The 16,597-nt window shown below is 40.7% G+C and overlaps 1 protein-coding gene and 1 long non-coding RNA gene across 7 annotated transcripts in view; both read right to left on the reverse strand.

Annotated features, from left to right (window-relative positions):
* The window catches only part of BANK1 (B cell scaffold protein with ankyrin repeats 1), a 143,187-nt gene that overhangs the window by 116,270 nt on the left and 10,320 nt on the right, over positions 1 to 16,597 (reverse strand). For 3 of the 6 annotated variants that reach the window (XM_080590649.1, XM_080590652.1, XM_080590653.1), the window contains exon 2: positions 6,158 to 6,556. The exons of 1 other annotated variant lie outside the window; for it this stretch is intronic. In XM_080590649.1, coding sequence (XP_080446775.1) covers positions 6,158 to 6,556 — 399 coding nt within the window. Of the gene's footprint in view, positions 1 to 6,157; positions 6,557 to 15,478; positions 15,830 to 15,908; positions 16,091 to 16,597 lie in introns of those variants that run through there. 2 more of the 6 variants (XM_080590651.1, XM_080590650.1) reach the window with 2 other exon arrangements.
* On the reverse strand, positions 94 to 6,137 carry LOC308194608. The gene is made up of 2 exons (XR_013950733.1): positions 5,328 to 6,137; positions 94 to 4,489 (listed from the first exon to the last, which is right to left on the reverse strand). It is a non-coding gene; the product is annotated as an uncharacterized lncRNA (long non-coding RNA).

Here is a 16,597-nt window from a genome sequence, read left to right on the forward strand (position 1 = left end):
CAAGAAATTGACACTGACATAATAGAAATACATTGTGGTGAAACTACAAAGAGCACTTCTGTTATAGTAACCTCTGCATGCCAGAAAATACACAAAGAATGCACTTCCAGAGAACTTCCTTAGATGCCTTCCAATAATAACTTTTCCACAATTGTTACTGGTAACCACAGTATAAAAACTAGAGGGGAGTCAATAATACATTATTTTAAGGACATAAGACTACAGATTCTTGTGCGATAAACAACAAAAATGTGGATAGTGTCCACAAACAACCTTGAAAGAGCAGACTAATGATGATAAAACGATTAATTCCTTTTTAAAATAAAAAAATGCGTAACCTAAATAAACAACAGTAAAATCACAGTACATTAATTTAAAGTAGTACATGCTGTGGCAGCAATGCTTATGTTCTATTAGTTTGACTTTTATTAATAAAAAAGCTTCATGAATTTGTCCTACAGTGAATGTCTTTTAATGGCATTTAAGGTATCTGTACATTCACTTTCCCAGGCGTAAGCAGTTTTCATCCAATTAGCATTAAAAAACAGAGGAAAAATATCACGTACACGATGCACACTTCAGTATCCAAGCATACGGGTCACCTCGATTAGCCAGACAGATCAAAAAATGAGCTGCTGAAAAATCTGATATGATGACTAAGACTGCTTTGGATTTTGCAGGAGTAAGACATGAAGGAACATAGAAATCAAAAAGTTTAAGTAGCAGGGGCAGGCAGTCTCAACAGCAGATCCATGGCTGCCAACAGCAGGCTGTTACTTATGTTTCTCTTCTGGTTTGAAATAGCCAGGAACAGGTGCCTTATGAAACAAGCTAGTGACATTAAACCTGTTTTTTTTTGGTGTAGCAGTCCCGCTCCCAAGCCCCTATCACTGCACTGCCATTCCAGCAGTCATTCTGCAAGGCGGTGGAGAAACACACCTCAAGAAGATGTTGGAGAAGGCGGAAAGAGGGGCAACTGTGTGGTCTCATCTACTGCAACCTCCTCTGGCAGTAAGCAAAGCCAGAACCACCTCTTACCTCCATTTACTCAATCTTGGGCGTCCACGCAAGAAGCTTTACAACCCTGGCTTTAGCTCCTGCACGTACAAAATCACACTGCATTCACTATTCACAAACAAACAAACTCAAAGACCAGGGATTTTGTTTCCTCTTGAACTCTGCTTCTTGCTAGTGCTTAGTAGACTCCAAGTCAACGTTGAAATCTAGGTGAAATACTACTATTTTCTTCAAAGGGGAAAAGTTCCCACTTAAATGAGGGGTTTACTCCATCAGCACAAGTTCTGCTGGCAGCCTAAGAAAACTCACATTGTCATTAGTTACTTCTATTTGAGTACCAATGTGAATAGGATTTTACAGGAGAAAAACAAAGCACTGGACTCAAAATATGAAGTATTACTCCAGTATTCAAATATTGTACCCAAACTCATGGTACAATTCCAATAAAATAAAACAGGAGACAGATACCATAAAAGCTTGTTTCTCTTTTCTATGACCCACACAATGGAAACTACACCCATATTTGAAGTGGCCTAGAAATTTATCTATGTTAAGACCTTTTTTTAAAGCTCCTAGCCTGTTTGTCCTGCATGAACTAATTAGAGACAAATACAAAATGCTAGTATCTCATTACTCCAGAGTTATACTTTACTACTAGTTGCAAAATCAATTTTCTTAACATTACTCTTCTTGGTGATTAAAACTGTGGGGTGGCACACTGAATACTTATTTGTTAATAGCCAGAAATTAATGGCATGCCGCTGTCTCAGGTGAAAGTATTCCTCCTGAGAATCCTTCCCAGGCCATCAGGGACTCTGAATTCAGCTTTTTTGGGTTGTGCTAATTAACGTACCTTTTCCCACTTTTTGAGACAAGAGCAGATATGAATGGCTACATGTAGGTTTGTTGAGCAGTTCTCAACTACTCATTTTTATAGTGGCAGATTCTCTTCATATGGCAGAAAAGAGCCAACCACTTGCTAGGGGGAAGGCTAGAAATAACAAGAGCTGTTACGTTTTCTTTGAGCTGTAAACAATCAAATCAAATTTTAAAAAGCGAGCAGACTAATAGATACTTACACTCCTGAGCTATACTGAGAGGTCCCACCAAAAAAAAAATCTCAAAAATGTCAACATACTTTAGAAATAGTGACACAGAAAGGTATCTGTATTAGATGAGACCTGTCCTCCTTTCTGCATCATCAATACTGAGGCACAAATAACTGCAGGAGGAATTTAGGACATTTAGAGATCTAATTAACTACTTCTAGCTGCAACTATCCATCTATAAATCATTTGCTCAAGCATATGAATAGCCTGAACTTGAAATACAAGTATTTCAGGACTACACACACACAAAAAAAACAACAACCCACAACTATATCTAGGCTAAAAAAAACAGGGTATTGGATTAATACACTGAAAGTACAACAATTCAATATAAAAAGGGTACACTGTTCAGCAGACCAAAGAGGAATGATAGAAAGAAAAAGGGAAAGGAAAGGATAAATGCAAAGAAAGTGTTTGCTGACCCTACTTTCAGGAATATTACACAGAGCTGTTGAAAAGAGAAGTAAGACTACTAGATCACACTGGGCCATCTTAAAATAACAGAACATAGAATAACAACATTTCTAAATGTTCTAATCTCAGAGATTTATCTTTTAATGACAACAGTCACAGAAAATTCAAAAACAACTCTAAATCTGAACCTAAGAGAGTCAGATAGCATCGCTGTGAAGTATTTTGTGAACAAGTCCTGTTAAAGGAATCTTTTGACAGCAGCAAAAATATTTGCATTCTTCTTCCTGCCTAAGGTGAATATAATAAAACCTTTCACCAACCAGGAAGCATGTCAGAAAGGTCAGCTTCCATACATCTCAGTTCTCCATTCGCTCTCCCAAGATGTTCTCCATTTGCTCCATTCCAACAGGGATGACAAACCCTTCAGATTTTGCCTTTGAATTACACTGCAGGGGGAACAAGCTCCCTACTGGATACAAAAACCCCTCGCCCTTGCATTTCAGTTAGTTTTACTAAGCATTTTAATTATGATTATTTGCCTGGAATTTTTGGTACACGTACTAGGAGAGAGGCAGAAGGAAGTTCTAACACTGCTTGCTCCAACAGGATGAAATTGGCACCATCTGGTAGGTGAAACACTGTTTCAAAATAATTGGTAGGGGCAATACAAAGTTACCTTCATTTTGTACTCTTTCTATATCACCCTGTTCAAATAGTGCAAAGAGATGGCATCTAAGACAGGAAGGACAGCTGAGAACTTACCTTGCCTATGAAGTTTATAGAGCATGGAGAAAGCTGCAGGAGGATGGTGGCTGCTAGCACCTAACCCACACCATTATTAATTCTCTTCAGAACTGTGACAACCTGATTTGGTATCCATATTCAGCGGTTATAACTACTACCAGCCACCCCTGAAACATAGAAACAGTCAGACCGAACACCTCAACAGCCCACTGTCCTTAGGGATTAACAGAATTGAGCTGTGGTGGTGAACAGCGGCGTGGTGCCATGCAATCATTGTCGTTAGAGCACGCTGCTAAATTTTTTAGATTTTGGTAGAGTGACGGCTCTTTATTAACACTGAGGAGACAAGATGACAAGTGTATGGAGGAACAAATTAACACTAATGGATGTTTGGGAAGGAAAAGGAAGGGAAAACGATGGAGAACATACACCACCGTGTTTTCACTGCTATCTCTAAAAGCAGAAATATAAGGGACAAGAGATAAGCACTGAAAACAATTAAAAGAGATAGGACTTTCCTTCTCTTTCCATATGGGTCATCTTCTGAGTGCACAATCCTGAAGAAAGCATTAAAAAAAAAAAAAGCTTCAAAGGAGAAGCAATTCAAGTATGCTTAATAACCCCTTAGCAAGCCATTTTAAACCCAAAGGCAAAATGTCTTTCCCAAATGTGTAATCTCTCAAAATTTCCGCCAGAGATATCAAAGTCTAAGAGCTAATACGGTTCTACAAAAGAATGTCATAAATGTGGACATTGCAGCCACCATTATCTTTAAGCAAAGGTAAATTATAAGCAAGGCACACCCTTATTCCTCGGAGCCCAGGTGACGGCATCTCACACTCACAGCTCTTGCACGGCGCACCAGAGAGCGGTGCCTAGCTCTCCTTGCAAGCAGTGACCTGAGCTGGCCTGCCTGATGGCCGAGGCACACCAGGACAGAAAAACCAGGGCCAGAGCAGTTCTCAGCTGTGTGCACGAAGGAGGGCTTACACCCCAAATCACCAGGCAGCAACACTGCTCCTGGTCCTGGATCTAGTTCAGGTAACAGATCTTGTCTGATCCCAGTCTGTCAGGGCAGCCCTGCTAGAGACGTACGCAGTGCGACAGAGGTTTTGGACTCATTAGTTCTTCTTTGTACTGGCATCTGAAGCTTCTAATACTGGGCAACTGCCAAAGGAATGGTGATTTGAGCACCTATTGGGCACCTGACATTGAAGTAAGCAAAGTAAAAAGTAAAAGTAAGTAAAATCCTGAGGGCAGATGCAATAAATATTTCTGTGAACACACAGACCTAAGTAAAGATCTGTCATCTGTCTTCTAGTGAACTGTTTATCTTTTCAGAAAAAGTTTGCAATTTCCTGTGCGTGAGTCAACTGGCTGTCCCGGAGCACAGTTCCTTCCTATACACACACATAGATGGTATAGATTCAGTTTTCATTTCACAGAGAAGATGCCAAGGAACTTCTCTGAAGCTAAATATTAGGCACAGTCAAAAATTTCAACCATTACCTCCTGAAACCATAGCAGACAACCGTAAGTAGCTCCGAAACCTGAAGCCTGAGAGATGCTCAGAAGATATAGCGAGGAAAAGGTTAAAAAATAACAGCAAGAAATGTTAGAATGAGAGATTGGTGGGCAGGAAGAGCCTAAGATTTAGTTTAGCCAGCCCGTATCATCACAGCATGTGTGTGCAGAGACATTCAGGGCAGGTTTGAAAGCTGTACAGCATCCTGAAATGTATTTGCTCAAGCACAAGGCAGCAGGGACACCCAGATAGGTCACGCCCCCAGTGTTCAAAAGAATATTGTCATTTGTTCATTTGCATGAACAAATACTTCTGGAGACAGGTTCATTTCAAAGTAAAACTCCCAAACTGCAGGATGTCTTTCTCAAGCACAAGCTCCCATGCCAGAAAAATGGCACCTTGCAGATAAAGACAGAAGCACAACGTTCGGCTTAGCACACACAAAATAAACAACAGAACAGCAGGAGCTGAAAGAAGGCAGGAGACCTAGAGACTACAGAGAACACCCAGACATATACCTGAAACTGATGCACAACCTACGCCATCCTTCCAAAGTGAGCAATGCATGTCTTTCTAAAGCTATTGCTTGGTAACATTTGTGCAGCCTGGCACAAAGAGGTTAAACTTAATGTACACGGACTTTGCCATTTCAGTACCTCTAACCCTCCAGAGGATTGTTCTTACATTCCAGAAGTGCTAATTTTAACATGAGCTCGTCTTTGTTGCTTCCATGGATGTGCAAACACACACAGACTTAGCAATTTTAGACCTTTCAGCACAGGCTGGTTACTTCAGTTTGTAAAAGGGGAAGAGAACTACTGCTTTTACAGCTTGTGTGTGCCACACTGGGAATTATGCCATCCGTGAAACCGGGTCTTGGCCTGTGATCATTTCTCATTGCCAGGTTTACCTGAAGAGATATACATACGTTATCACGTTAAAGCATTTTGAAAGAGATTAAAGAAACCCATAGTTTTGTACTATTTCTGAGATTTGCAAACCCAGGAAAGAGTGAAGCAAGTGTATGCCAGCTCTTCAACCACGAAGCAGTGATGGTAGGCTCAGAAGTGCCAGATTTTGGCAGGCAGATTTTGGCAGGCAGATTTTGGGCCTTCCAAAGCTGCTTTCTTGTGAACCTGAAGCTGTATTGAATGTATGACAGTACTCCCGTAAGTCAGTAGGAAATAATACTGAAGTCACTAAGACTTCAACAACCAACGCATCAAAACATTTTTGCAATACGTCATTTCTAGAGAAAATTCAAATGCTCGCTCTTCTCTCTTTCAAACGGTATTGATGCAGATAGAAAACTCTTAATAATCATACAATGTTTACATTTTAAAATTACCTGGTTGAATAATTCCAGTAACAATTGAGAGATATTCCTCAGGTTCCTGATCAGTGGAGATCTCTCTGATCCTTCCACCTAAGGTCAGTACCTCGTAAAGAATCTCTGAATTCTCCACCCCACAAAGGAGAATCACCACATCATCTGGAGGCTGAAGAACATACTCCAGAAAGCAGCACCTCTCTTGATTTAGGCATTTAAGAAGTCCACACGAGAGTATCAGCAGTTTACATTTATAGCAGTGTAAAGAGAATGACTCCAGGTGCTTGAAAGACAAAGTCTCCAGATTGTAGAGTAAGACTCCTTCTTCATTCAGTATGTGTCCAAACAGAGATTTTAAATACACAGCCCACTCTTCTGCTTCTTGTTCGTATATCACAAGAATATCCTTCATATGTTCTAGAGAAGAAAACATTAAAAAAGAAAATCATTTCAAATCCATTATAAATATCTGAAGCCAGAACGTTAATTTCCCTCCCATCCCACCCCCAAGGACTTGTGATGCTCAAGAAACAGGGCAGGTCATCAGCTTGAAATGACAACCATCTGCTTATTTCTAACCCACGGCAGAAAGATTGTCCACAGAACTGCTAGTAAAACTGCTCAGAATATTCTACATTTAGAATAGATTCAACTAGTATTTCAGGATAAATACTGAAATTTGAGTGTAGAAAGCAGAATGCATTCACATACTCAGCTCGCTCGTATTTTTGATGAATAGTTGATGCTATTCAAAATGCAACAGCTAGCTTTTAATGGGCAGCAGTAAAGAATTGATCAAAACAATTTTGATCAATTGATCAAAACAAGAAACAGGGCCGGTACATTTAGGATATTTTGGCAGCACAGTATTAGGACAGTTGTTAGTGATCTTTCTTTGCGGTCCTTTTTCTAACAAAATCTCTTTTGAACTTAACAAAAATAAATCTAGAACAACACTTACTATCTGCTTTCTCTTTAAGACATGAAATGATGCTAAGACCAATACGCTTCTGTGGTATTTTGCCAACCAACACAATATAGCCTAAAAGGCTAGGCTAGTTTAATAACACAGATCTCCAGAATTCAGGATTATTCCGTTAACTCTTGGACTTTCCCTCTTTTATGCAGAAGTTACTCCTAACCTTCGTTCATTATTTCCTGAGGAGAGATGTCAAAGCTTACCCAGGTGAAGGCAGACTAAGACTTGTACACCAGGGATGCCACAGCCTAGCATCCTGCATTCACTACATGTCTCGAAACTGCTTGGAGGGCAGCTACCCTCTGCTGAAGACCAGTCAATACTCATCCTTTCAAAAGTTTTCTGTCCCAAGAAATCAGACAGGGCTGTGCTCAGTATGGTGACGGATGACATTCCAGGATGACTGAACTCGAGTGTAAAATTTGTCAAAATATATTTGGAACGGTGACTGTTACATTTTCAATGGTAAAACTGCCCCTTTCTGCTTAAATGCTAAAATTTAATTGTAGAAATAACTATTAGTGTATTCCTCAACTAACTTGGAGCAAAATTGTGTGTTTTATGACACTAGGACAAGAAACTGACTTGTGATTTTACAGCACTTAGCTGCAAAAGTATTTGTTATCAGAATCTCACTTGGTTTTCTTCAACTCTTGCAGCAAAAGCAAAGAGCTCTGGAGCTTGCTACCCAGCTTGAGAAGAAGAAACAACATTCACAGAGTCGAAGCTCTTTCAGTCTGGCCAGACTCTGTGATACCACAGGAAGTAGCACCACCAACCAACTTCTATTTTCAGGCCTTAATTTCTAAGAGGACCGTAGTGGCCCCTTAAGGAGGATGCTTAATCCATGAAGAAGACTTAAGAATTTGCTACTTACACTGCATTTAAATTTGCTTAGTTCCATCTTACAAACACAGAATACTTTATCTTTTTTTTTTCCCCCCCTTGCAAGACTTCAGACTCTTAGCCTTGCCTCAGTTACAGGTCAAACTGGGCTTATTATACTTCCCCCTACAAAAGGGGATTTTGTAGAACTCCTACCTCTCTTTCTGCACTTTCGTGAACTCTTCTGGCTTTTCAAAACGCTTTTTGAGGAACCCAAAACTGCATTACAGGCTGGGAGTTCCTTCATATAGTACATGGGGAGAATAAAATATTAATCTCACTTGAGATTACCTTGGTTATGCAGACACAGTTCACACTCAGTCTTTAAATTAAAAGGTCTCATTTTAAGTTCATGCTCAGCTACATTTTCCTATTATAATGTGCTTGGGTAAGGACAAAGCTAAGTGGAATTGCAGGGAGGGATAAGAGAGGTTGGGTGCTGAAAGCATGTGCCAGCTGAAGGGTTAAAAACCTTTCTTATTGCTTCCAGAATCACGGTGTCCTGATTGTGCAGAAGTGGGATCTGCTGGCATCTGCCACAGCACCCCCTGGGCCCAGAGGCTGCGTCCTCTCCCTGTATTCCTATGCGAGGAATGGTGCCCAACTGCACCGCATCCCCACGCAGACTGGGAGCACCCGAAAGGCGCTGCCAGACCCTGGATCAGGAGAGAATTCCTGGAGCCAAGCTTCCAGGCCCAGCTGCAGAGCTCCCTGTGTGCTGGGTGTGGAGGAGCAGTTCCTTGGGCAGAAATATTTGTAAAGAGCTGGCATTATATAATAATCATAATGAAAGTACACCCAAGGTATCAAGTTCACCCTTGTGCAAATGGACGATACGGGGCTCGAGTACGCAAGAAACTCTAAAGATAAAAGTGAGGAAGTTGCATCGAAATGATAAAAGCGGATGAAGTAACTCTTTTTCCACGTTCTGTATCTGCACCTAAGCCCGCAGCTTTGATCTTAGCTAAGTGTGAATGAGAAAGAATTTTTAAGATGTTTATTGAAGGCTCAATTGCACTTCTTTTAAGCAATATTGATTTTTATATGAGAAATGAGAAAGAATGCTTTATTTGTATAAAAGAGAGTGAAATATATCTAATACCACACTTGATGGAAGAAAGGCTCTACAACATCTCATAAAACTTTAATACAGCTGCCATATTTCATTTGTCTTTTCTACCTATATAAAGGGAAGAGTCATACTGCTGAGGAAAGCTTCATACAAGGCATTTTTTTTACTGCAGTTTGGCACAAAGCTTACTGGTCTGAAAACTGCAACTAGTGCTATTAAATTACCCCTGGCAAACCGAATGTGGGTTTGTTTTGAATTATACGCACGAATATTTTTCTGGCCACTGATCTGTTATTATCCAAGGTATCTTTTGAGACTGAGAGTAAACTTTGATACTAAGGAATGCAAGAACTACAGACTACTTCCCCAAAATTGTATTAAAAAAGCAAAATATCACTATTTTAAAATGTCAGCATGATTTTAAATGTAGTCAGAGTTTCTGCTAAGAATGGTTACAAAGTTCCCTACCTAAAATCTACTCCACATGCCTTAAACTTTCCCGTTACGCAATGTTTTGCCTTAACAAATTTTACTAAAATGTAAATGCTTGAACACTACTTACCTGAAAATCACAGCCCACCCAAAACTCCATCTTCAAAGCACTATCGTTTTTATGTGAAACAACAAAAGCTGAAATCTAGCCTTAATGCAGCACTACCCAGTACGGAATACGCAGTAACACTGCTTAACTTTTCAACCAGAGCTTTTTCCCCTTCATTATTTTCATCTCTCACTGAATATTTCTTTGAAGCTACTGCACTTGGAATATAATGCAAGTTGAGATGAATTTTGTTCCCTTGCAAGTTAATGTAATGGAAACTATCATATCCTGACAAAATTAAGCCATGCTTCAACTACTCCTACTTGGAAACTGACTCAAAGGTAGAAATAAAGTGTATTATTAGTTCAGCAATGAGAAACAGTAAGAGACTTTATGCAGTCATCCATAACATGAAAAGGTTCTTCTGACAAGCAAAACTATTCTCTAGTTACTGATGTGTGGCTGACCAAAAACCTCACATCTCATGAAACATGCTATCTGCAGCTTTCCTTGAAAAGACCTGCTGAATTTTAGGAGAACCAAAAGAGATGAGTGTCTTTGCAGACTAGTGCAACCAAAGGAGTCAAGAACTTGCACACACACAAGGCATAAAAAAAACCCTTTTTCTAACAACAACTGAAAAATACATCATGGATGGGGGGGGGGGGGGGGGGTTGGTCTATTCTCCCATGCGCCTGGTGACAGGACGAGGAGGAATGGGTTAAAGTTGTGCCAGGGGAGGTTTAGGTTGGATATTAGGAAGAACTTCTTTACTGAAAGGGTTGTTAGACATTGGAATGGGCTGCCCAGGGAGGTGGTTGAGTCACCATCCCTGGAGGTCTTTAAAAGACATTTAGATGTTGAGCTTAGTGATATGGTTTAGTGGAGGACTTGGTAGTGTTAGGTCAGAGGTTGGACTGGGTGATCTTGGAGGTCTCTTCCAACCTAGACGATTCTGTGAGGAAAAAAAAAGGCAAGTATAGTTTGAAAGCGAAAGGAAATGTATGGAATTTTGCCATGCATTAAACATGTTAGGAAAGCAAAGGAAAGGAAGCAAAGATCTGGGGCTTGTGGCTACTTTTACACATCTACCTCAGTTTATGAATCTAAAGAAAGTCTTGCAATCTTGTAAAACAGATTCTGTTTGCTTAGAACTGAGCAAGATTCAGAAAAGTAAGTCTGGGGTTTAAAAATTGTCTCTACAGCCAACAGAGCCCAAAATTGGCTCTACTGCCTCAGGATACTTTGGTAAGAGGAACTGTCACTCGATCATCGACTCGTACCCAAGCTTCGACTGAAAGATGCATCCCCACAGATCTCAGACCACACACAACACTCTCCAGTTGCAGTACTGGTGAAAGCCATGCCCAGCTGCTCAGACAGCTGGCCAGGAATTCATGAAACCACACAAGCAGCTGATCACAGTCAACCTGATCAAAAAAGTAATTCAAGTCTGTCTGCAATGCTTGCCTCAACCACATCAGCTTTTGATATCTAAGTGAACCCATTCTCAACCACTACGTTGAGAAAACAGGGGATCAATTGCTACAGAAAGAATAAAATTCATCCCTTTTATCTCTTCCTGGAGTGGATGTCCTCACCTGGGGACAGGGAGGTGTTTTTTCTTTTGTTCCTTTTTTTAGTTTGTTGTTGTTTTTTCTAAATGGCAGTCTTATAGACATTTGAGAAAGAAGTGCATGATTTCTGTTAGTATGTAACGAGCTACTGTCCATTAGTAAAAACTCGTTAAAATATGTAGAAGTGCTCTGTGCCTCAAAAGGGAAGTAGAATAGCACAGAGTGAAAATTCTGACTTTCTTCATTGATTAAAACTTAGGGCAAAATAAGCAATACTGAAGGACACCTGTGACATCCTTAATTCCTTTGTGAATTGCACACCCCACACCCCGGGATTACCGTGAGTCCCTTCCCATGCTAAAAACTTCCACAAAAAGCACCATTTTTTTAAAGGCAGGAAGGGCCCAGGTAGGGAAATTTAAGAGCCTTGATACCAACCGCACTTATCTGATTGGATTTTTATGCATCTCAAGCTTTTAGTTTCTCTGTCAAAATTGAGCGTCACCCACAGCAAACGCGTAACACTCTCCCATGAGGTCCCATTCCAGGGAACCTTGCCCTTGTCATCTGCAGAGCCTGAAGCCCATGGTTTTCAGACACTTTTCAACCCCCAGGAGTTTTGTTTCCCCCTCCCAAGGCATCTCCTCTCCTTCCCCTCCTCTCCCCACTCCATTCCTTTCAAAATGCAGGCTAAAACTACGGGTATAAGCAAGGGTCATACACAATGACAAAAACACAGCATGTGAAGCAAGAGCATAAGAGGTCCAGACTCCCATACTTGCACAGTGATTTACAAAACATTTCTTGTAATCCCAGGAAAACTCATTTCCATTTGGGCTGCATGTAGGGTGGGAACGAGGAGCATACCTACTAAGTAGCTCTAGCTCAAATGAGACTCCAGAAGCAAAAGATCTTTAGACTCTTGGCTCCTATGCAATCTTTTCACCAAGATGCAACCATTCATCTCTTCATGCTGCTTGCTCTGATCACTTAAAATGATATAAGGAAATACAGAAGAACACTTTGCCTAGCACTCTAAACAACTCCTGCAATTCAACATTTGGAAGCAGACTAAGACCATTTAATTCAGTGCTAATCGGCAGCCTTGGCATAGTGAGCTGCCCCTCACCCATCCTGAACGCATCGATTTTCCCAGTCAGCACACCTGACACAAATCCAGTAAACGCATCTCAAAATGCACCTCGAGCTCTGGGTTGCTGGAATTCTGCAAGGCAAATCCCCCGCAGCAAGCCAAAATGGATCCATCGTGGGAAGGACAGCGCAGAGCACTTTAGAAATACTTGCAGATAATGGAAAACATTTTCAAATAAGTCATGTTGCTTCTCAGAGACTTTCCACTAATGGAAATGAAAATTATAAAAGCTTGCTTGTAAACTTTAGAGCAAGATCGTGAAATAGCTAAATTGCTGCAGCATTGTGGCACACCTGTTTCAATTAAAGCAATTATCTTAAAGCATGGGACATTCCTGCTGTCACTGCGTCATCCAGCAGAGTGGCTGCACGTCTATTCTCAAATGCCCATTTAGCTAGAACGCGATAAGAACATTTCCATCATTTATGCACCTTCCAGTGCTAATTGCTAAATTGTTTGTGAGAACAAGTACTTGCTCTATCAGTACAACATCAGGCCTCTTGTCTTCATCACTCTCCTCATTAAGCTCAGTGAGTCCTGGAGAGGGCAAAATGAAGTTCAAGACAGCAAACAAGTTTCCTACAAATTGAATGGGACAAACTTCGGTGTGATCTTGTAGGCTTTCTCTCTAAAGAAATTCCTTTGACCTTCCCTGCAGTGACAGTGGGAACATGGAGCCAGGCAGGTTCCTGATGCCTTGGGAATACGAACGTGAGGATAATGGCTACCGCTGTATCCTCCCCTGTGGGAGCCTTGTCCATCCACAGCTGAGTATCTCCTGAGGGACAGGTGCTCTCATTTCTAGGGAATGAGACTTAACAAAAACATGGGCTGTAGAAGTCAGAGCTCAATCCTCTGCTTCAGGGTACATCTCCTCTGCTATTACCGCCCCACTGAGTCAAAATTTTGTGTCATTACAGGCACTTCCTTGAGAGCAAATCGCACCATTTGTAGGTTTTAGCAGAACGTAATCAGGTAACTCAGAACTGCTTTAGACAGTAACAAATCACAAAGAGAAAAATATACCATAATGCAGTACAAAGAGCTGAACTAATGCACTACTTTTTTCTGGGGTCTGTGAAGCAAGTCTTTAAGGCTAGACGAAAAGCTGGACAAGCTGCATCAGGTTTGCTTTAACTGATGCTATTGCTACCAGAAACAACCACCACTATCAAGAGTTGTCCTTTCATTCATTTTAATTCTTTTCCATTGCCAGCGTTCCTTTTATCACCCATCAGGATCTCTCTAGATGTTCCTACCTTGGCTTCCCCCACTGATTTTTGGATTAATGGTCACATTTAAACTCTCCTCATTCAAATTAAATGTCTTTGCTTTTTCTTCTGACTTCTGTTGCTTTTTTTTTTCCCCTCTGCCACATTAATTCCATTGTTTCTTTCAAATCCCTGTCTCTAATTAGTTCCAAATAAGAAAATGGGAATTTTGTTTCATTCTTTCAAATAAGAAAATGGGAATTTTCTAATTCATTGAATCAGCCAAAGATTAGCCCAACAGTTCCTAAATCACAGATTAACATTGCCACAGGAAATCTGCTTGGTAAAAACCTCTCTCAGATCACTCAAAGCCCACATTGGTTTAGGTTTTTAAGACTGTATGTTTCCTTTGCCACAAGTCAGCAGAGAATCCGGGGAGGGGTCCTAAGACCCCATAAATCAAACAGCTTGATCTTCTGTTTTTGCAGACAGGTTTTAAATCTATTTTTACACATCTCATTTAGGTAAGTGTTCATCCAGAAATTAGATAAGCTGTGAGAAGCCGTTTCTATTAAATGTATAACATGTTTAAGCTTTTGAGCCATAGTTGAGAATGTCCCCTGGTTTCAGCTCATTTCTTTTGTCCCTTTCTGAGAAACGTGACAGTCACCAAGCAACAAAGCAAACAAACTAATAAACAACCCCAAACCACCCACAACCCAAGACAAATGTCTAATCGGTGTTGGACAAACACTTTACACCTTTCTATTGGCCTTTTAAATGGCATTCATAGTAATGATGCACACAGAAGGAAATAAGTGAAATAGAAATTAATTCCCTAAATGGGTAGCTTCATAGAATGAGCACCGACAAAACTAACAGTGAGTTAGACCAAGATAAATTAAACAACTTCTGATACGTTCAGCAACAACCTCAATAGAAAGCTGACTTCTCTATATTAAACCTCCCTCAGCTTCCCCTCTGTTGCCTTAAGACAAAAATTCTAGACACCAGCTATATAACAAAGCACTTTTATTTCTGCCCATCAGACAGAATGAAATTGAATCAGTCACATGAGTGCAAGCCTGCCTTTGCACAATTCCTCCACAGTACAGCAAAATTAACTGCAATGCCAAATACTGGTAAAGCTTACTTGAGATTCTAAAGACATTTTCCAGCAAGCTTATCTTCTCAGTGTATGTTTAACACATGCAATTGTGTTTTCTCCTTGCAAAATACAGGTTCTCAATTTTTACCGGTCCTAAAATAAGACCCATTTGGGAAGTTCTCAATTTTGGGTCCTCCCCAAAAAGGACAGCCTTCACAGAAATACTTAACACGTCTACTGCTGCCTTTGACCAAATGGGCTGCCTCCTGGAAGTGAACCAGTTAGAAGTTCTGCATGTTCGAGTTCTTGTAAATGGATTTTGCATACCTTACATGCACACCTTACTTCACTGTCACTGACATGCATCCTCAGTGTTGGACAGAAACAGGCAAGCTGCCTACATCATTACGTAAATTGCAAGAAAAGTATCGCACTGGTAGTTTCAGCTTTTCAAGCACACTATCTTCCATGCCTAGCTAGAAAGGTACAGAAAGGAAAAAAAATGCTTCTTGAACTATTTCTGAAATCAAATTAAACTGTAACTCATTACAGTCAGAGAGTCTGTGTTGTTCATATATAGTAAAACTCAGAAGGCTGAGTGGGATAGGACAGGACCAAGCAATTATGAAGATCGAGCCTCTTATGGTTTTACAAAATCTATACATACAAAACCTACCTATATGAGCAATTTTTTATATTTTTCTTGAATATCTAGAAAAAAAATCTTAAAAGAAAACAGCTTGATGCTGTTATAGATTATCCCTCTTCTTTGTACGGATACTGCATTAACATCTAATCTAAGGCTCAACGTACCAGTTTAACACACTACCCATGCCAGCTGCTCAGCAATACCCGGCTGCGTGTTTAATACAGATGTGAAATAGCGTGCAGTCTTACATTCCCTTCTCTGAATTTTATACTGACCATCCTTCACCTTCCACTTACTGCAGGTAACTTCTGTAACTGCAGAAAGGAACACAAAAATTTTACAGCTACCAAAAGCAGCAGCCCTCCACATCTCTACCACACAGCTGTTTATAGACATTGCAGCAACTTATTCACCACTCTGATCAATTCCCCAGCCTGCTTTGCCTTACAGTTGCCTAAACACATCTGTTGACACAAAGGAGAATAAAGCACGGGCTAAACCCAAGCCTCTGAAGTTAAGGTGAAGGGATAACTGCTACTTGCAGCAACAGCTATGGCTTAGAATGAGTTTATGTTAATATTTATCTTCACTTACCACGTTTTGCTTCATCTCACCAACTGGCCCAGGAGCACAAAAACCTCTCAGATTAAACTAAAGCAGAACACATGCTTCAGGATCACACCCAATGTGCTCCACCTGCTAATGCCACAATAAGCCTGCTGTCAGTGTAAGCTGCGTGGCTCTCAGGTTCCTAATACCCACCACAGGCCTCTACAACCCCCTTTCTGTCGGGAGCACTACTTACCACCGTGGACATCCGCAACAGTATGGCCTGAGAGTGCCCACCAGTTTGGTCGCTGCCACTCAGCACTAAACCTGCAGCTGCAGAGCGTGCATCTGAGCTCCCCCTCCCTTGCACAGTTGTACCAAAGCAGGTGGCTCAAGCAATGCTTGTGAACACAGCCACTTCCACTGAAGTCGTAGCTGGTGCAGATGGCTGGGGGGCGGTATCCGACTCACTTGCAGGTATCCAAGTTGGCTATCTAGGACTACAACCAAACAAAACACAGAACTAAATGCTTATTATGACATGAAAATTGAGTGAATAGGGCTTTCAAACTACACTAAGAATGGAATCATGCAGGAAGAAACGTGTCCAAGATTCATTTTCAAAAAAATGACCATCTTTAAATCTCTTGTGAAACGTTTCATTAATCTGATATTCCAGGAGGAAACACAGGGCTTTTACGAGAGAGGAATTCAAGTTTATAAACACTCATCTA

Source organism: Anser brachyrhynchus (genome assembly GCF_964034855.1).
Source record: "Anser brachyrhynchus genome assembly, chromosome: 4".
NCBI lineage: Eukaryota > Metazoa > Chordata > Aves > Anseriformes > Anatidae > Anser > Anser brachyrhynchus.